Raw genomic sequence first — 21,464 nt, 5'->3', positions numbered from 1 at the left:
TGCTGGTGCCATCATTATGTCATTATATTGCTATCTGGTCGTATTGCTATCTGGTCGTACTGCCATCCACATACCCTGTTAAACCTCCAGTGAGCTCTCCCCTGGAGGAAGTGCCTCTGCTTTAGCATGACACACACGGCTTTGTTCACTGTCCCCTCTTGTAACCCCAGTAACCTGTGCTCTGTCAGTCCACTCAGTACGACCTCAGACCAGCAGATCTCCTGTGTGTTGGCCTTGTCTTGTGTAGCAAAGATAGAGAGGAACCACGAGCTGCACTTATTGAGGTGTGCTTACGCGGTACGGCCTGACCCTGCCCTTATCTGGTGCCCTTGAACACCAGTGATATATTTGTGATATTACCATGTGTGCATAGCTGATTACCTTTTCTCTGGCTGACAATTGGTCATTTTTCTTCTCTCCTCCTTCTCACAGGAAGCACTTGCAGAACGGGATCACCAAGGAGAAGCATCTATAATTGCCTCTCTACCTCTATCTCCTGGCACTTAACTCTGAATGCAAGTAACCTACATTTAGGTCTAAGTGAATCACAAAAAGGTTAAAAAAAACATCAAATTAGAAAAGTGATAATTTTTCATTCTGTTTTGTCATTGTTTTATTATATCACTGTGAATGTTATTTCAGGTGACCTTTGTCTTATTAACATTAAATTTGAAGAAAAAGAAAGGTGAGTTATGTGAATGTCCTCTCGTGTATTCTACAGGGGCATTTAGCAGTTGTGTCAACTCTTAACAAACATAAGACAAGGTTGAGCTATTGATTTTTAAACGTCTAGACCTATAAAAAAAAATAACATGCATACGTTGGAGGACAGGGCTCTATTCAGTCTGTCACTGAAGCGTTACAGATTGCGATATAAAGATGTAAAGGTCATTTTTAATTGAGCCTACATGCAGAGTTTACCGTGAATGCACTCTGCTAACGCGGAAACGTTGCCTTTAAATTTAATCACAATGTAATGCTGAACTTCCGCAATACGGATAGATTAGGGCCCTAAAGCACTCACACAGTCACCATGGCAAAGGTCCTCTCTAGTATAGTTGAAAATAAAAGAGAGCCGCACACTCTAGGAGCTCAGATGCAAAAATGTAATTACCAACGTTTCGACAGCCAAGCTGTCTTCATCGGGGTATAATTTCAAGTTTTCTACTCCGCTAGCCAGCACCTCGTCTTAATAGGTGTGCGTTTCTTTTTCTTCTAGACCTTTCTAGTATAGTGTCAGGTAAGACCCAAGTGCAGACTGTGTAGAAGTAACAATGTTTAGTGTAACGGGCATGCAAACGACAGGTCAAGGCAGGCAGGGGTTGATAATCCAGAGTAGTGGGGCCAAGGTACAGGACGGCAGGCAGGCTCAGACAGAAGGTCGTTAATCCAGAGTAGGGGCAAAGGTATAGGACAGGAGGCAGGCAGACTGGTCAGGCAGTTAGGCTCGGAGTCAGGACAGTCAGGGATCAAAACCAGGAGAGCGAGAAAAGAGAGACTGGAAACAGCAGGAGCTGAGCCCCAAACCACTGGTAGGCTTGCTCAAATAAGACAAACTGGCAAAGACAGACAGAAAACACAAGTGTAAATACCCAGGGGATAAGTGGGAAAGATGGGTGACACCTGTAGGGGGGTGGCAACAAGCACAAGGACAGGTGAAACAGATCAGTGTGTGACATGGAGAGAACTGGATCTCCGTTTTTAAAGATCCTTCCTCTAAAAGCTTTTTAAAGTTTATACCCCCTATTATTTCAGGAGTGAAGGCTAAAATACTAAAGGGAACTATTGCATCATGTCACCATTGTGGGTGAGAGGTTGCATGTAAGGGGCTGGTTTTGTTTTCCAAACATGTATTCATTTTCTTATCATTGCACAGGTCGATAGTGACCACATATACATTTCCTCAGCCTGACCTGCAATATTTGAAGAGCCACTTCGGTGTAGTATTGATGTCTTTTAAATGTGAATTGTGAACCAATTTTTTTTTTTTTTTTTTTTTTTTTTTTGCTGTCATTTGATAGGCATTAGAAATATTGCTTGCATTCCTGTATGGAAAATGCATTGTCACATTTTCTGTTTTTTTAGCTTCTGTTGTCGCACTGAAATGAAGGCATTCAAGCCGATAGCTGGTTAATGACAGCTGATGTAGCTGAACTTGATTGACTGGGTTTAGTATCATCCTTATGATTTTGGTAAAGATATGGATTTGAATAATAATCAATATGGTGGTGGTTGTCAGGTTCACAGAAAAATTTAAGCAAATGGCCTTTACTTGTGTAAAAGAAGATACAAATCAAATGTGAAAAACATATGCACATATGGTATTCAGGAATGCATGACATTGCAATGGTTTTGGAATATGCCATGAAGTCATAAGCAAAAACCACAAATTAAGAAAACTACAAACTATGTAATCTTAACCTTTATCAATGTGCAGAACTGACCTGAAAAAAGTGAAGTAATTAGAGCCGAGCGTCACACACTCCAAATGGTTCTGTCCTTACATTTGAATGTGCCACTGGTTGTGTGTGCATGTGTTCCGCAACTCTCCAGTTTTTCTCTTTGCTGTGCCTGTGACATAAGGGGTGCTGTCCTTTTCGATCAAATTCAACAGTATGCTTGTGCTGGAACAGGCCACAGATGTCGGCAGGTAGAAGTGTCCGTTAGTTGTGGATGTGTCTTCCAGTCCCCAGCACTAGCTACCACTAGTGCCAGTGCCTGGGATTACCTAGATTTTGATATTACATGCAATTATTTTTTATATTATTTAATTGCTGCTGTTTCTGAAAACACTGTAATCCAGTCGTGTCCCTTTTCCTGTGTATGCGTCGGTTAATGGTTTGTGCCCAGCCATCTACCATGGTACTGTCCCCAAATGTGTGCGCACTTTCCCTCCATCTCTGTCCAGCTCTCTCCTGGTCTGTCTGTCCTCTCCACCACAGACAACCAGATTGGCTTTGTGAGGTGAAACTACTCACAGCAAATTCCCTCTGTTCAAGAAACCGTATACTCCCCTTTCCCCCCCAAAGAAAATACATTTGTGTCAGAAAGACTAAGGTTATAGAGTAGTAATCACTTTTGTAAGTTTTATTTTGAGGCAGATCTGGTAGTTTTTTGTGACAAGCATTAAATATATAGAAGCCCATCCACAGTTCAGAATGAAAATGTGGAAGAATAATGATTCTATGCATTGCATTAATGCTTTAAGAATGTGCCAAAAATGTTGATCTTTATCACAAGAAGTTCTGAGAGGCCTGGCCTGGACCTGGGTGGCTAGAAAGAGCTGTTATAATGGATATGAAGAGGGTATGCCTCACAGGTGTTTCTTACAAATTGCACTGTCATTTATTGCTGTTTTTTTTAATCATCAGAAAATAGGAATGCAGGTAGATTTGGGATTTTTTACAAATTTCTGGACTTTAAGAATCAAATGAGGTATGAAGTGAAATAGTTAATTGGTTTTAGGTAAATATTTATTTGACCACTGACACACTGCAAGGTCTCTACCATCAGCCCCAAGTTTCAATTTGACCACTTTGGTATGACAGGTACTGACTTGTAATAAAACAATGTTAATAATTCCATTCAACCAGTGTTATTGTATCATGTTTTCCCATAAAATAAAATGTGTTCATTTAAAAAAAAGAAACTGACTTATTTCAACAAATGTATTTATTTTTGATGTCATTGTTGCAAGAATCAAGTTTTTGTCGATCAAGTAAAACACAGTTAAGAAAGGTAAAACAAAGGTGTTGGACAAAGAGTCTCAGAAATGGGAGAGTTCAATTCAGTGCACAGTTAAGCAGAGTCTGCTTCAATAAATACAAATTCTAAGATATGTCCCACACAGCTTTTTCCGTTGTGTAGATAGGTGAATCTCGCCAGTCCATTTGCCTTCACTGACTGCAGGAGTGACATGGCATGCAGTATGTAATTATACCAAATACAGCACTCAAGCACCGTCTCCTCATCTCAAGATCAAAGACTGTCAGGGATATAGACGACACAGATCAACACATTACCAGACTCCCTTCGAAGGTCCAATTCGATCTAACAACACGTCTTGCCTTTCTTAACACTTTAGTTGTTGATAAGCAGAGCAAGGGGGATTTGCACATCGATGTGGAGCTAACCATTTTGCAATAGACATGTCCAGATAGATGGAGGCAGAATCGTGTTGGTAGACCAACACTGCATACATCTCATTAACATTTGTGTGAGGGGTGGGCCTAATTGTTTTCACATTTTAAAATCTAAACTGTCACATAGTAACACTAGTAAACAAATGTGTCACAAAGGGGTGAAAGCCCAAAATGATACATTTCCATTCTATAACCGTATTTACTCTTATGGCAATAGGAAGTATAGGGGACACTATCATTCTTATTCATACATTTATTTCATTAGTTCAGTCAAGCTCATGAATCATGTTATCGACACACTATTCAACATTTAATTTAAACAATAAGAAAACTAATTTGGGTTAGAGAGAAAAAAAACTTAAAGAAATCTAGTCATGATGACCAAATACATTGACCATCCAAACAAATATTACCAAGTCTCACTACTGCTACTCCATAGCTGCCCAAGAAGATGACCCACTGACGTTTGGCAAAATTCACGCTATAGGGCACTGAGTGAGCCGTGGATTTAGAAATGCCCAATCCCACATCAACCCCTAGCCCTACTTATGCATGTGTAGAACGGAGAGGATTGGTTGGGTATAAGCTGGTGAAAATCGCACTTAGCCAATCAAAGAGCCAGGTGATGCTATTACCATATTGACACCTATCGAATTATCTCAGATCAAGGGGGAAATAGCGGTTAATGTGGGACTGGGCTTACGAGGTGGTAACGTTTGACATCTGTTTTCAGGAGGACAGGAAGACTAAAGGAACCGACTAAATGGCTAAACTTGGCAGAGAGAAATGATTCAACATGTTTCATTTCCAAAGAGGGAAAAAGGCAATATATTGGGGTGGTAAAATGTTTTTATATCATAAGAGCTGCTTGGTCCGCCCCCGTTTTGTTATTGGCTAGAACTCGTTGTCGCTGTGAGGAGAGGAGGAGTCTGGAGGATAGTAAGGGGAGGGGCTTAATGCTGCTTGGTCTTGGGTGCTGTGATTCTGCGCACCACACTGTAGAGAACTCCAAAGTGCTGAAGAGAGAGAAAAGCGAGAAACATTATTAACCCCTAAATAACAAGGTAAGCCGGCTGAGAAGACGGCAGTCATCTGATTTACAACAATGACCTTGTTAGGAGTTACAGGGGGAGGCTAGGTCAAACAAATGACCATACATCAAAATAACATTAGTGACCATCAGAATGGCGATGTTGGATCAATACATACCTGAATGGCCAGATATATCACTCCGAGGTAAGCTGCGATGCAGACCGCCAGAAGCAGGTCAAAGATGGCTGGTTTCACCCTGTTAGGAAAGCAAAATGTGACACAAAAGCAAGCTGAAGAGGTTTGAAGTGAAAAATCAATAAGCTATCGCTCTATTGCACTAAAGAACAGCACTGTGAGGGCTAAATAGAGTGGGCAGCTATCACCTACCTGTAAGCATTCATGGTCTGTTTGAGCTGATCATAGAAGACAAACTCTGGGTCTCTGAGAGGGAGAATACAGATGACATCTGTCACTGAAACTTCAACCATTAACTTTCATAAGGTCATTGGATCAATAAACAACAGTAAATAGAAAGTGTACAACTCTCATTAAAATCCCATCCGTCCCAGACAATTTATTCCATACAAATCGTCTTCTACAACAGAAGTAAAGGAGTGGTTCTGTCACAGTTTTGAACACAACGAGCGGTCTTTTTTTTTTTTTGAGGGTGGATCAGCTTAATATTGCGGAAAGAATGTTGCTCCCAATGTAATTGTCTGCATCATTTCCAATCCCCCATATTTTTTTGGTAAATATATATATCCATACACACATGCATATATATACACATATATACATACACATACCTATATAGACATACATACTTTTTTAAAGAATATACCTTTATTATTATTCCCCGCAAACCCTACCGCCGATCCCCCAATTGAAGTAAACTAATAAACACTTCTGCTTCTATCTTCAATCCATACATCTTATACACACTCTACAGACACAGTCTACTTTACAATAGTTCTCTCTTGTTTGTTCTTAGTCCTTCCTCTATTTCTGATGTCCATCCAGTTTGATTTCTATTTGTAACTATGCTATTTCACAAATGTTCCGAACCTATATACATTTTACAGATCCCGTATGCTTTACATTATTTATCTTGTTATTAGTCCCACCCTTCAGCTCCATTCAACCCCTCCCATCTGTCTCTCAACATCATCCATTTCGGATTTCTACTGGCCATATACTGTATTTTTCAACTGTGCTGTGATGCTTCACAAAATAATTGAACCTTCCTATTCTCATAGCTTCTACAGATTGTAAATTAAAAATAAACATTTTTTGCTAAAATAATTATTATATTATTGATTGATTGACTATGGCTTTTCAAATCACCCAGTATTGCTATCTGTAGTGTTAGTTCTAGGCAAATGTTGCAATTCTTCAGCCATTCCTGGACATGTGACCAAAAATGAGCTACATATGGACAATACCAAAATAAATGATCTAATGACTTTGCCTCCTCACAGCAGAATCTGCAGAGCTGGGAAGATTGTATCCCCCATATATATAACATTCTATTAGTTGCAAGAATTTTGTATAGTAATTTATATTGAAAAATTTGAAGTTTTAAATCCGGCATTGTTTTGCGTATCAATTCATAAACCATGTGCCATGGAATGGGTACATCGAAAATCTCTTCCCAACTATTTTGCAATTTATATGGCACAGCTGTCAGTTTTTTGGTCCTTAAATGAAATTGGTATATGTTTTTATTTATCACACTTTTCTTTAACCATTTATGTTCTTTAATACAGGGCCGACATACTTTTTTCCCCTTCTACTTGCCTCTTCCATTTTTGTGGGAATGCTGCAATTAATTGGTTGTAATTTTGGGTAGAGCAGACATTTCCATATGTCTGTGTTAGCTGCATGTGTGACATAACTCCACCAGTCCTATTTATGATATCATTCACTAAAATTATACCTTTTTTAAACATTTCTTCGATAAATACAGTCTTTTAATCAATTAGTATATTTGAATTTAACCACAATATTTGTTGTACTATTTGTTCCGTCCTTTCAGGTGGATTAAACTGAAATTGCAACAAACTTTCTAAGGCTTGTTTAAAAAATAAAGATATTTTGGAGATTATTTCCTTTTCAAACAACCGAAAGTGAGCAGGTGTAATCTGAATAAAGGGGAAAAGGCCCTTCCTGAATATAGGATGAGACATTCATACCAATTGACTAGAGAACCAGTTTGGATTTAAGGTTAACTTTTGTATGACTGATGCCTTTAGTGAGAGGTCTAATGCTTTAATATTTAATCATTTCTGCCCACCGAATTCATATTCGTTATATAAATAGGCCCTTTTAATTTTATCTGGTTTGCCGTTCCAAATAAAATTGAATATTTTTTGTTTATATTATTTAAAAAGCAGATCACTAGGTGTAGGCAAAACCATAAGCAGATAGGTAAACTGTGATATAACTAAGGAGTTAATCAGGGTGATTTTTCCACAAATAGACAGTTATTTTCCTTTCCATATGGTAGCAAGATCTTATCTATTTTTGCTAACTTTCTATAAAAATTTATTGGAGTGAGATAATTGATTTCTTTTGGGATTTGTATACCGAGTATGTCCACATCTCCGTCAGACCATTTAATTGGTCAACTACATGGTAATGTAAAATGTGCATTTTTTGTGATCCAATACATAATATGGTACATTTATCATAATTTGGTTTTAATCCAGAGAAGATAGCAAAAGTATCTAGATCCTCTAAGAGGCCGTGGAGAGACTCCAATTGTGGTTTTAAAAGAAAACATGAATCATCAGCGTAGAATGACACCTTAGTTTTTAAGCCATGGATTTCTAATCCCTTAATAATATTGTTTGATCTAATCTTTGCAGCTAACACTTCGATGGCAATAATAAATAGATATGCCGATAGTGGACAACCTTGTTTTACTCCTCTAGATAGTTTAAAACTTTCTGAGATGTAGCCATTATTGACTATTTTACACCTAGTGTTACTATACATAACCTTAACCCATTTTATAAGAGATTCCCCAAAATTGAAATATTCTAGGCATTTATATATAAACTCCAGTCGTACTTTATCAAAAGCCTTTTCAAAATCAGCTATGACAACCAGGCCTGGTTTCCCTGATATTTCATAGTGTTCTATTGTTTCCAGTACTTGTCTTATATTATCTCCAATGTATCGTCCATGTAAAAAACCTGTCTGATTAGGATGAATAATATCTGACAATACTTTTTTAATTCTATGTGCCAAGCATTTTGCTAGGATTTTTGCATGCATCACAACACTGAAGTGTAAGAGGTCTCCAATTTTTTTAATGGACTGGATCTTTATATATACCACTTGGGTCCTGTTTCAGTAATAATGATATCAGACCTTCTTGTTGCGTGTCTGATAATCTACCATTTATATAGGAGTGGTTAAAACAAGCCAATAATGGTCCTTTGAGTATACCAAAAAAAGTATGCCATGGAGTAAGCCCTGGAGTTTTCCCATCCTCAAAGGCCCCAATTGCCTCAAGCAGTTCCTCCTCTGTAATTTGGCCTTCACATGAGTCTTTCTGTACAGATGTTAATTTTACATTATTATTAGGAAAAAAATCCATATAATTAGTTTCAGTTAGTGGAGATGGAGGAGTCTGAAATGAAAACATATTCTTAAAGTACTTTACTTCCTCTTTCAAAATATCATTTGGTGATTCATGCGTGCCTCCGTCATTTGTAACAAGTTTTAATACATTTTTTTGGTAGCATTTCTATATTGAAGATTGAAAAAGAATTTGGTTCATTTTCCCCCATATTCCATCCAGTTCGCTTGATTTTTACAATGTAGTACACTAGATCTTTCTTGAATAAGTTACTCCATTTCTTTTTGTTTTTCCTCTCTTATTCTGTGCCTCTATGGTACCGTTTGTATTGCTATCTAACTGTACTGTTAGTCCTTCAATTTCCTTTGTTAATATGGACTCTTTTGATCTAAATTGCTTTTGTTTTATAGATGAGTACTGAATTGCATTGCCTCTAAAGGCACATTTAAAAGTGTCCCATACAGTAAGGGTATCTGCTGTACCTATGTTATGTCTGAAAAAGTCAGTTATAACTGACTAGTTCTAACTAGTTCTAAACAATTTATCATCTAGTAGGCTTTGATTAAATTTCCAATATCCTCACCCTCGTGGAAATTCTGTAAGAGTAATATATATATGCCAATTATGTGATGATCCGACCGCATTCTGTCCCCGATCAACACTTTTTGAACTTTTGGTGCCAGAGAGAATGGTATAAGAAAGTAGTCAAGGCGACTAGCTTGATTAAGCCTCCACCATGTATATTTCACTAGGTCAGGGTATTTAAGTCTCCATATATCCACTAATTCCAATATATCCATGACATTCACTACGAGCGGTCTTAGTGGCTTTGTGATTCCTCCCAAGGCATACACGGCAGAACCACTAGCGGTGACCAGTCTAGAGGACCAGCGACACCTTGTATTAGCCGTAGCACTGTGGTCAGTGACTGGTCACCTCTTGTCAGCCTTGACGTAGTGCCTGCGGACGTCCTTCAGGTAGTGTCCCAGGTGGTACTCCAGGGTGCTGACCACGCTGCTGTCTTTGTCCACCAGCTGGGCAGCCCGCGGTTGGGCTGTCAGCCAGTCCACCACTGACGACAGCTGCTCCTCCTGCACCTGCTGGACACACATGGACACAAACACACAGTCGCACACTCATCATCAGTGGTCTTATAGTACACACCTTGATACACACTTGTATTGTTAAGACACACACACCGTGACCCTGACTTTAACGATCCATGCTATGACAAAACTAACCACACAAACTAGCCTAAGAGACCTGGTGTGTAGAGCTGCCTTCAAAGACGCTTGGTAAAGGTCACATCAGAGACAGCCTGAAAGGGAGGAGACAGCAGGGTACAGTCACATTCAACCACTCACCATTTGTTCAGTGAAGATCTGCAGGTCTCCTGGAGCACCCTGGACACACACACACACACACACACACAGAGAGAGAGAAAGGTCAAACCTGCTGTAGAGTTCAAAAGGTCAACTTAAATATCAAAAGCAACATGAAAAATATTGACTTTCATTATATGGCTTTGAATAATGAAACGTCCTAGATTGTACATATCTTTACCTTCTCTGTGAGGTTGTAGATTACTCTCGCCAGTGACTCTGCAATCAGCTTTGTGTTCCTGCTGAGCTTTCTCAGATCCACATACGGTCTGTAACAGTAATTCACAGTTAAATTAACCAGCAATCAGGAGCAGCTCAACTAAGAAAAAAAACTAATGGAGGAGAATGGAAGGGGAGCAGACAGTCCACTGGGCTGGGAGGAGGGGAGATGGCAGTGATGAGGTTGGGAGGACAGACGGTGCCCTACAGCGGGATGAAGGTGTCCAATCCAAAATCAACCTAGTAGCCCAGTGTTTCTTAACCTTTTCTATTCCACTGACAAGCTATGTTCCATCCTCCTGGAGGTACCGCTAACAGTAAAACTAACACAGTATTTGTGTCAGTTAAGCATCTCAGAGACCAATAGCTCCACCTTCCTGTGAAATCAGATTTCTACAAGTCCCACATCTACGGTCCCAAAGGCAGGGGTGTGGACAATACGATCCTGGAGGGCAGCAATGTGTGCAGGCTAAAGTGTGCAGGCTTTTGTTCTAGCCCAGCACTTACACACCTGATTCAATTGATCCTATTGAGCAGTTGATTATTATTTGAAAAAGGTGTGTTAGGTGAGCTGGGCCTAGGCAGGGGTTGGGGCTTGTGGTGTGGTTTGGGATCAGCAAGGCAGAATGGGGGGGGGGGGGGGGGGTGTAGCAAGACAGTTGCGGGCGACAGGCGGTTGGATGCTTGGTCGGACTGCAGTAATAAACCCACCCAGCAGGGGGCTCTCCCACTCCGTGGCGAGAAGAGGGGGACACTGACCGCACGTCCATGATGCTGGAGCGCTGTGCCTCACGGTGGCTGTTGAGGTGGGACAGGGTGAAGGCCGGCAACCGGCGGATCCCGAATCGCTCGTGTTCCCACGCCAGCGTGTCGTCTGCCAGGTTGATCTTCTTGTGCACCATGGAGAACTTGACCTCTGGGTACTGGCTGGATGCCACCTGAGAAGAACACAGAGGAGGTTAGAGGTCAGGAGAACTTGACCTAATGAGAACAGTAGGAATGTGTTCTATGTGGTCAATACATGTTAGTTTGTATCAGTGGTGTGTATCATATGAATTTCAATACTAAAAAACAGTGTGTGGTGAGTATTCCGCCGTGGTCCTTACAGTCTCCAGCTCTTTGAGCAGGGCGTACTGGGTGGTGCCTTCTTTAGGGGGTTTGGACACATGGAGGTGCAGACTGTCCCCGTTCCCCAGGGTGTCCAGACACAGCACAAACGCCACGTTGTCCTGAAGCAGACTGGAGTCTGCAGAGAGAGAGGGAGGAAAGGATAGAGGAAAAGAGAAAGTGTTTAAACTGCAATATGAATTTCCATTACTCATGTACGCCCATTGTTTTGCATGCAGGACCACAATTTAACAAGAATTGTTGCCGGTATCACGTTTCATTTCCATTCATTTGCAGTGTGTACTCCACAGGTGTTCTCTACAGTGTCCCACTGTGGCAGTCATAATACCTATCCAGTAACTGAGTCTATAGCCTTCTGAGCTTAGTGTACCTGTATGATCCAGGTTGTCCTCCAGCCATCTCTTGGTGCCTTGGTAGTTGAACTTCCCTCCTCCAGAGACAAAAAACAGGAGGTTGTATCTAAGAAGACAGCAGGTGTGTTAGAAATGACAGGAGAGTACATTATTATTAATGTGGATGTTCACTGGCCTCCATTAGATCAACAGACTTGTACAGTCTGGTAGCTACATGTTGGGAATTCCAAACATAGAATATCAGAGGAGAAAAGGCTAGTCAGTTGCAATAGTGTTTCTGAATTCAGAGGTCATGAAATCTGCAACAAGTAGCTGACTTGTCTTTACCTGTCCTGTACTTTTGCTTCCTGACGACTGCACCCTTTTCCCCTACCCGCTCTATGGTAGGGTGGGGCTTCTTGCTCTTTCGTTCCTTTTTACTAGTGATATGCAAACAGCCCTCATGCAAAGTTAGCAGTGGTTGCTGGTTAGCATTTTGTTTCTGTCTGTATGGAGAATAAGTTGATACCAGAGTTCACCTAACACCATGGTAAATTGGCAGTGTGCCTTAACGCCCACAGATTTACATTAATTTCAAATCAAATTGTATTTGTCACATGTGCCGAATACAACAGGTGTAGTAGACCTTAGTGAAATGCTTACTTACACACCCTTAACCAATAATGCAGCTAAGAAAAATAATTATTAAGAAAAGTATTTACTAAAATAAAGTGAAGTAAAAAAATAAATAGATAAAAAAGAAAATAATTAAAGAACAACAAAATAACAGTAGCGAGGCTATATATAGGGGGTACCGGTACAGAGTCAATGTGCGAGATCACATGTTAGTAGAGGTAAATGAGGTAATATGTACATGTAGGTAGACGTGACTATGCATAGATAATAAACAGAGTAGCAGCAGCATAAAGATGGGGGTGGGAGAGGGGAGACAATGTAAATAGTCCAGGTGGCCATTTGATTAATTGTCCAGCAGTCTTATGGCTTGGGGGTAGAAGCTGGTACCAAAGCGCCAAGTCTAGGACCTAAAGCCTTTTGGTCCTAGACTTGGCGCTTTGGTACCGCTTGCCGTGAGATAGAGAGAACAGTCTATGATTTGGGTGACTGAGTCTGACAATGACGGAGTCTGACCATTTTTTAAATTGTTTTTTTGGTGATGTGGACACACCGAGGAACTTGAAGCTCTCAACCTGCTTTACTACAGCCCAGTCAATGACAATGGGGGCGTGCTCGGTCCTCCTTTTCCTGTAGTCCACAATCATCTCCTTTGTCTTGATCACATTGAGGGAGAGGTTGTTATCCTGGCACCACACTGCAAGGGCTCTGACCTCCTCCTTATAGGCTGTCTCATCAGGCCTACCACTGTTGTGTCTTTGGGAAAAGTTGCAGAGAGAGGTGTTAGTCCCAGGGTCCTTAGCAAAGTGATGAGCGTCGTGGACACTATGGTGTTCAAAGCTGAGCTGTAGTCAATGAGCAGCATTCTCACATACAGTTGAAGTCTGAAGTTTACATACACCTTAGCCAAATACATTTAAACTCAGTTTTTAAAAAATCCTGACATTTAATCCTAGTAAAAATTCCCTGTCTTAGATCAGTTAGAGAATTATTTATTTCAGCATTTCTTTCTTTCATCACATTCCCAGTTGGTCAGAAGTTTACATACATTCAATTAGTATTTGGTAGCATTGCCTTTAAATTGTTTATCTTGGGTCAAACGTTGTGATACAGTGAATAAGTTAAATAATCTGTCTGTAAACAATTGTTGGAACAATTACTTGTGCCATGCACAAAGTAGATGTCCTAGCCGACTTGCCAAAACTATAGTTTGTTCACAAATTTGTGGAGTGGTTGAAAAACTAGTTTTAATGACTCCAACCTAAGTGTATGTAAACTTCCAACTTCAAATGTAGGTGTTCCTTTTTTCCATTTGGGAAAGAGCAGTGTGGAGTGCAATAGAGATCGCATCATCTGTGGTTCTGTTGGGACAGTATGCAAATTGGAGCGGGTCTAGGGTTTCTGGGATAATGGTGTTGATGTGAGCCATGACCAGCCTTTCAAAGCACTTCATGGCTACACACGTGAGTGCTACAGATCAGTAGTCATTTAGGCTGGTTGCCTTGGTGTTCTTTGGCACAGGGACTATGGTGGTCTGCTTGAAACATGTTGGTATTACAGACCCGGTCAGGGACAGGTTAAACATGCCAGTGATCTACAGTTTATCATGAGATCATGAGCAAAACGTCAAGACTTCCTTAATATTAGATTTCATGCACCAGCTGTTATTTACAAATAGAAACAGACCGCCACCCCATGTCTTACCGGACGGAGGCAGTAGTTTTATCTTGCCAATGCACCGAAAACCCAGCCAGCTGTCAGCCTCGACTCAGTGAAACATACGATATTACAGTTGAATGTCCAGTTGGTAGGATAGTCTTGATCGGAGCTCATCCATTTTATTATCCAATGTATGCATGTTGGCTAATAGGACTGATGGTAGAGGCGGATTACTCACTCGCCGGTGGATGCTTACAAGGCACCCCGACCTACGTCCCCGATATCACCGTCTCTTCTTCATGTGAATGACAGGGATTTTGGCCTTGTTGGGTGTCTGAAGTAAATCCTTCACGTCCGACTCATTAAAGAAAAAATCTTCATCCAGTACGAGGTGAGTAAATCGCTGTCCTGATATCCAGAAGCTCTTTTTAGTCATAAGAGACAATGGCAGAAACATTATGTACAAAATAAGTTACAAAAAACACGAAAACACACAGACAATAGCACAATTGGTTAGGAGCCGGTAAAAACGGAAGCCATCTCTTCCAGCGCCATCTGGAGATCTGGTTCCTCAGCACAAACTGCTCTCACTCCTGGGTGTTTAGAGTACACTTCTTCTAGAAATCGACAAGAACCACATCTGTTCTACTTTATTATTACACATACTACTGAAAAGCATTTTAAACACAAGGTCTCCATCTTCTGAATATTGTAAGAGGTTTATTCTTACATTTGTATGTTTTACACATTTTCCTCGGCTGTGGGTGCCTAGATGCCGGAAGGAAAGGTGTGGATGGTTATAACCTTGTAAGAAGCCAGATTTCTCAGAGGGCTGGGGATGTGTGTTGCTCACCCAGCGTGTGTCCTCTTGTAGGTGTAGAGTCTGGAGAAGAGCCTGGCTAACTCCAGCAGCATAGACACCCCACTGCCATTAGAGTCTGCTCCATAGGACAGCCACTGGACAGGACAACACCACAATCATACAGAGAACACATTTACTTCGCATCTTCACTTCTAGTGGACTACTATAAGAATATTTTAAGATTAATACACAACGCAGAAGACTAAAAGGTCAAGAGGACTAAAAGTCAATAGAGTACTAACGATCAATGGAAATAGTGTTTTTTCCGTAATAGGGAATTAATGAGTAATGGGTCAGAGACATGAGAGGAATTTGTCTATACATTGAGCCTGAAATAGGATACTTGTTATTTGACTATTGGCCCAGTTCTATTGCAAGGAATTCTAATTGGTCAACCACTCTGCTAGGGTTGGGTAATAAAACTACATCCTGTCCCTTTGTTCTGTGGAAAGAATCATATTTTGTTATGTTACAGCCTGAATTTGAAATGGACTACATGGAGATGTTTTGTTACTGGCCTACACACAATACCCCATAATATCAAAGTGGAATGATGTTTTTAGAAATGTTAAATTAATAAAAATGAAAAGCAGAGATGTCTTGAGTCAATAAGCATTCAATCCCTTTGCTATGGCAATGCTAAATGAATTGAGGAAAGATTTGCTTAGCAAGTCACATAATAAGTTGCATGGACTCAGTGTGTGCAATAACAGTGTTGAACATGATTTTTGGATTACTTACAGTTGAAGTCGGAAGTTTACATACACCTTAGCCAAATACATTTAAACTAGGTTTTTCACAATTCCTGACATTTAAACCTAGTAAAAATTCCCTGTCTTAGGTCAGTTAGGATCACCACTTTATTTTAAGAATGTGAAATGTCAGAGAATTATTTATTTCAGCTTTTATTTTCTTTCAGCACATTCCCAGTGGGTCAGAAGTTTACATACACTCAATTAGTATTTGGTAGCATTGCCTTTACATTGTTTAACTTGGGTCAAACGTTTTGGGTAGCCTTCCACAAGTATCCCACAATAAGTAGTACATTTTGGCCCATTCCTCCTGTCAAAGCTGGTGTAACAGTCAGGGTTGTAGGCCTCTTTGCAAGCTTTTTCAGTTCTGCCCACAAATGTTCTATAGGACTGAGGTCAGGGCTTTGTGATGGCCACTCCAATACCTGGACTTTGTTGTCCTTAAGCCATTTTGCCACAACTTTGGAAGTATGCTTGGGGTCATTGTCCATTTGGAAGACCCATTTGCGATCAAGCTGTAACTTCCTGACTGATGTCTTGAGATGTTGTGTCAATATATGCACATAATTTTCCTCCTCATGATGCCACCTATTTGGTGAAGTGTACCAGTCCCTCCTGCAGCAAAGCACCCCCACAACATGATGCTGCCACCCCCGGGCTTCACGGTTGGGATGGTGTTATTTGGCTTGCAAGCCTCCCTCTTTTTCCTCCAAACATAACGATGGTCATTATAGCCAAACAGTTCTATTTTTGTTTCATCAGACCAGAGGACATTTCACCAAAAAGTACAATCATTGTCCCCATGTCCAGTTGCAAATGTCTGCGTGGTCCCATGGTGTTTATACTTAGCCAGCAGCATACCACCCTGCATACCACTGCTGGCTTGCTTCTGAAGCTAAGCAGGGTTGGTCCTGGTCAGTTCCTGGATGGGAGACCAGATGCTGCTGGAAGTGGTGTTGGAGGGCCAGTAGGAGGCCCTCTTTCCTCTGGTCTAAAAAAATATCCCAATGCCCGAGGGCAGTGATTGGGGATACTGCCCTGTGTAGGGTGCTGTCTTTCAGATGGGAAGTGAAACAGGTGTCCTGACTCTCTGAGGTCATTAAAGATCCCATGGCACTTATCGTAAGAGTAGGGGTGTTAACCCCGGTGTCCTGGCTAAATTCCCAATCTGGCCCTCAAACCATCAGTCACCTAATAATCCCCAGTTTACAATTGGCTCATTCATCCCCCTCCTCTCCCCTGTAACTATTCCCCAGGTCGTTGCTGCAAATGAGAACGTGTTCTCAGTCAATTTACCTGGTAAAATAACAGATTCAAATAATAATAATACTTGCGTACTATTGTTTGTACAGATGAACGTGGTACCTTCAGGTGTTTGGAAATTGCTCCCAAGGATGAACCAGACTTGTGGAGGTCAAACTTTTTTCAGAGGTCTTGGCTGATTTCTTCTGATGTCAAGCAAAGAGGCACTGAGTTTGAAGGTAGGCCTTGAAATACATCCACAGGTACACCTCCAATTGACTCAAATGATGTCAATTAGCCTATCATTTTATGGAATTTCCCAAGCTGTTTAAAGGCACAGTCAACTTAGTGTTTGTAAACTTCTGACCCACTGGAATTGTGATACAGTGAATTATAAGTGAAATAATTTAGTCTGTAAACAAATTTTGGAAAAATGCCTTGTGTCATGAGCGAAGTAGATGTTTAGATGTCATGAGCGAAGTAGATTCTGCCCGAGATGGCATAGCAGTTCAGACGTCTTTTGTCCTCGTCTTGTCGTGTCGTGTATATATATATATTTACAACTTTTTTCACATACATTTTATTTTTATTTTCCATCAACTCATCTTCAATACACTCTCCTGCAACCTGCCTCACCAATTGATATGTATAAATACGTATTATTTACCTCAAATCTGCAATCCTCCAAGAAGCTAGCCAGAAACTCCAAGAAGCTAGCCAGGAGCTAGCCAGAAGCTAATCAGAAGCTAGTTAGCTTCTTTACTGGCAACTCGTTAGTATTCAGCTAACCACGGTTTGTGGGCATCAGCTATCCTTTAACTCGAAAATCTATCGCCAGTTTTGTACGGCGCAGCGCGGCTCGGAACGGAACATACCGGACCGATTTTTCTCTCCATGTCCCTGGATTTCAACTGCTCTCTGGACATTCACTCCCGGATCTCACAGCTAGCTGGCTGCTATCCGTGTGTCTATCTGCTTTCGTCGATTCCGGAGCAAACATCAATTACTCCGGGAGCTAGCCAGCTCCGTCAATCACTCCTGAGCTCCGTCAATCACTCCTGGGCTGCAGTCACCTATCCGGACCCGTTTTACTGCCTACGCGGAGCCCCACCGGGCCTTCACAACTGGACTGCCGACGTTATCTACCCGAAGGAGATCCGGCTGGCTCCTCCGTCGCGACGTTACCTGAATGCCCATCTGCGGCCTGCTAACCGTTAGCTGTCTTACCGGCTGCTCTCAGAATAGACAATCGGACAATTTATTTATTTTTATTATTATTATGTTTCTTCTTGGGCCTCTATAACTATATCTATTGTTTTTATTTTTTTGTTGTTGTGTGATTTGGACTAATCCCCTCTACAACACGGAACTCCACTAATCTACTGACGGAACGCAAGAGGTGGCTAACAACAGACCTCCATCCTATGCTAGCTTGCTACCGATGTCCTGGCTAGCTGTCTAAATCGCCGTGACCCCAAACCAACCTCTCCACTCCCTGGACCCTTTTGATCACTCGACTAAGGATGCCTCTCCTTAATGTCAATATGTCTTGTCCATTGCTGTTCTGGTTAGTGTTTATTGGCTTATTTCACTGTAGAGCCTCTAGTCCTGCTCACTATACCTTATCCAACTTATTAGTTCCACCACCCACACATGCAATGACATCTCCTGGTTTCAATGATGTTTCTAGAGACAATATCTCTCTCTTCATCACTCAATACCTAGGTTTACCTCCACTGTATTCACATCCTACCATACCTTTGTCTGTACATTATACCTTGATGCTATTTTATCGCCCCCAGAAACCTCCTTTTACTCTCTGTTCCAGACGACCAATTCTTATTGCTTTTAGCCGTACCCTTATTCTTCTCCTCCTATGTTCCTCTGGCGATGTAGAGGTGAATCCAGGCCCTGCAGTGCCTAGCTCCACTCCTATTCCCCAGGCGCTCTCTTTTGATGACTTCTGTAACCGTAATAGCCTTGGTTTCATGCATGTTAACATTAGAAGCCTCCTCCCTAAGTTTGTTCTTTCACTGCTTTAGCACACTCTGCCAACCCGGATGTTCTAGCTGTGTCTGAATCCTGGCTTAGGAAGACCACCAAAAATTCAGAAATTTTAATTCCAAACTACAACATTTTCAGACAAGATAGAACTGCCAAAGGGGCGGTGTTGCAATCTACTGCAAAGATAGCCTGCAGAGTTCTGTCCTACTATCCAGGTCTGTACCCAAACAATTTGAACTTCTACTTTTAAAAATCCACCTCTCTAAAAACAAGTCTCTCACCGTTGCCGCCTGCTATAGACCACCCTCTGCCCCCAGCTGTGCTCTGGACACCATATGTGAACTGATTGCCCCCATCTATCTTCAGAGCTCGTGCTGCTAGGCGACCTAAACTGGAACATGCTTAACACCCCAGCCATCCTACAATCTAAACTTGATGCCCTCAATCTCACACAAATTATCAATGAACCTACCAGGTACCCCCAAAGCCTTAAACACGGGCACCCTCATAGATATCATCCTAACCAACTTCCCCTCTAAATACACCTCTGCTGTCTTCAACCAAGATCTCAGCGATCACTGCCTCATTGCCTGCATCCGTAATGGGTCAGCGGTCAAACGACCTCCACTCATCACTGTAAAACGCTCCCTGAAACACTTCAGCGAGCAGGCCTTTCTAATCGACCTGGCCGGGGTGTCCTGGAAGGATATTGATCTCATCCCGTCAGTAGAGGATGCCTGGATATTTTTTTAAATGCCTTCCTAACAATCTTAAATAAACATGCCCCATTCAAGAAAATTAGAACCAGGAACAGATATAGCCCTTGGTTCTCCCCAGACCTGACTGCCCTTAACCAACACAAAAACATCCTATGGCGTTCTGCATTAGCATCGAACAGCCCCGTGATATGCAGCTGTTCAGGGAAGCTAGAAACCGTTATACACAGGCAGTTAGAAAAGCCAAGGCTAGCTTTTTCAAGCAGAAATTTGCTTCCTGCAACACTAACTCTAAAAAGTTCTGGGACACTGTAAAGTCCATGGAGAATAAGAACACCTCCTCCCAGCTGCCCACTGCACTGAAGATAGGAAACACTGTCACCACTGATAAATCCACCATAATTGAGAATTTCAATAAGCATTTTTCTACGGCTGGCCATGCTTTCCACCTGGCAACTCCTACCCGGTCAACAGCACTGCACCCCCAACAGCAACTCGCCCAAGCCTTCCCCATTTCTCCTTCTCCCAAATCCATTCAGCTGAAGTTCTGAAAGAGCTGAAAATCTGGACCCCTACAAATCAGCCGGGCTAGACAATCTGGACCCTTTCTTTCTAAAATTATCTGCCGAAATTGTTGCCACCCCTATTACTAGCCTGTTCAACCTCTCTTTCGTGTCATCTGAGATTCCCAAAGATTGGAAAGCAGCTGCGGTCATCCCCCTCTTCAAAGGGGGGACACTCTTGACCCAAACTGCTACAGACCTATATCTATCCTACCATGCCTTTCTAAGGTCTTCGAAAGCCAAGTCAACAAACAGATTACCGACCATTTCGAATCTCACCATACCTTCTCTGCTATGCAATCTGGTTTCAGAGCTGGTCATGGGTGCACCTCAGCCACGCTCAAGGTCCTAAACGATAGCTTAACCGCCATCGATAAGAAACATTACTGTGCAGCCGTATTCATTGATCTGGCCAAGGCTTTCGACTCTGTCAACCACCACATCCTCATCGGCAGACTCGACAGCCTTGGTTTCTCAAATGATTGCCTCGCCTGGTTCACCAACTACTTCTCTGATAGAGTTCAGTGTGTCAAATCGGAGGGTCTGCTGTCCGGACCTCTGGCAGTCTCTATGGGGGTGCCACAGGGTTCAATTCTTGGACCGACTCTCTTCTCTGTATACATCAATGAGGTCGCTCTTGCTGCTGGTGAGTCTCTGATCCACCTCTACGCAGACGACACCATTCTGTATACTTCCGGCCCTTCTTTGGACACTGTGTTAACAACCCTCCAGGCAAGCTTCAATGCCATACAACTCTCCTTCCGTGGCCTCCAATTGCTCTTAAATACAAGTAAAACTAAATGCATGCTCTTCAACCGATCGCTACCTGCACCTACCCGCCTGTCCAACATCACTACTCTGGACGGCTCTGACTTAGAATACGTGGACAACTACAAATACTTAGGTGTCTGGTTAGACTGTAAACTCTCCTTCCAGACCCATATCAAACATCTCCAATCCAAAGTTAAATCTAGAATTGGCTTCCTATTTCGCAACAAAGCATCCTTCACTCATGCTGCCAAACATACCCTTGTAAAATTGACCATCCTACCAATCCTCGACTTTGGCGATGTCATTTACAAAATAGCCTCCAATACCCTACTCAACAAATTGGATGCAGTCTATCACAGTGCAATCCGGATTTGTCACCAAAGCCCCATATACTACCCACCATTGCGACCTGTACGCTCTCGTTGGCTGGCCCTCGCTTCA

At 41.8% G+C, this 21,464-nt stretch overlaps 2 protein-coding genes across 5 annotated transcripts in view; one reads left to right on the top strand and one right to left on the bottom strand.

Annotated features, from left to right (window-relative positions):
- The window catches only part of LOC115109189 (ceramide synthase 1-like), a 69,315-nt gene extending 65,667 nt beyond the window's left edge, over positions 1 to 3,648 (top strand). The window contains exon 7 of the mRNA XM_029633851.2: positions 433 to 3,648. Within this exon, the coding sequence (XP_029489711.2) occupies positions 433 to 475 (43 nt within the window). The 3' untranslated portion in view covers positions 476 to 3,648. The remainder of the gene's footprint in view (positions 1 to 432) is intronic.
- A 6-nt stretch (positions 3,649 to 3,654) lies between these two features.
- Positions 3,655 to 21,464, bottom strand: part of LOC115109188 (BOS complex subunit ncln) — a 31,403-nt gene continuing 13,593 nt past the window's right edge. Inside the window, exons 6-15 of one of the 4 annotated variants that reach the window (XM_029633846.2) lie at positions 14,967 to 15,070; positions 11,860 to 11,948; positions 11,468 to 11,607; positions 11,073 to 11,299; positions 10,324 to 10,411; positions 10,125 to 10,163; positions 9,697 to 9,860; positions 5,562 to 5,615; positions 5,352 to 5,430; positions 3,655 to 5,158 (exon numbers count right to left, since the gene is read on the bottom strand). In XM_029633846.2, coding sequence (XP_029489706.1) covers positions 5,096 to 5,158; positions 5,352 to 5,430; positions 5,562 to 5,615; positions 9,697 to 9,860; positions 10,125 to 10,163; positions 10,324 to 10,411; positions 11,073 to 11,299; positions 11,468 to 11,607; positions 11,860 to 11,948; positions 14,967 to 15,070 — 1,047 coding nt within the window. In that variant the 3' untranslated portion in view covers positions 3,655 to 5,095. The remainder of the gene's footprint in view (positions 5,159 to 5,351; positions 5,431 to 5,561; positions 5,616 to 9,696; positions 9,861 to 10,124; positions 10,164 to 10,323; positions 10,412 to 11,072; positions 11,300 to 11,467; positions 11,608 to 11,859; positions 11,949 to 14,966; positions 15,071 to 21,464) is intronic. The other 3 variants (XM_029633848.2, XM_029633849.2, XM_029633850.2) reach the window with 3 other exon arrangements.

Source organism: Oncorhynchus nerka, linkage group LG25 (assembly GCF_034236695.1).
Source record: "Oncorhynchus nerka isolate Pitt River linkage group LG25, Oner_Uvic_2.0, whole genome shotgun sequence".
Classification (NCBI taxonomy): Eukaryota; Metazoa; Chordata; class Actinopteri; order Salmoniformes; family Salmonidae; genus Oncorhynchus; species Oncorhynchus nerka.
This window is presented reverse-complemented; position numbering and strand designations above follow the sequence as displayed.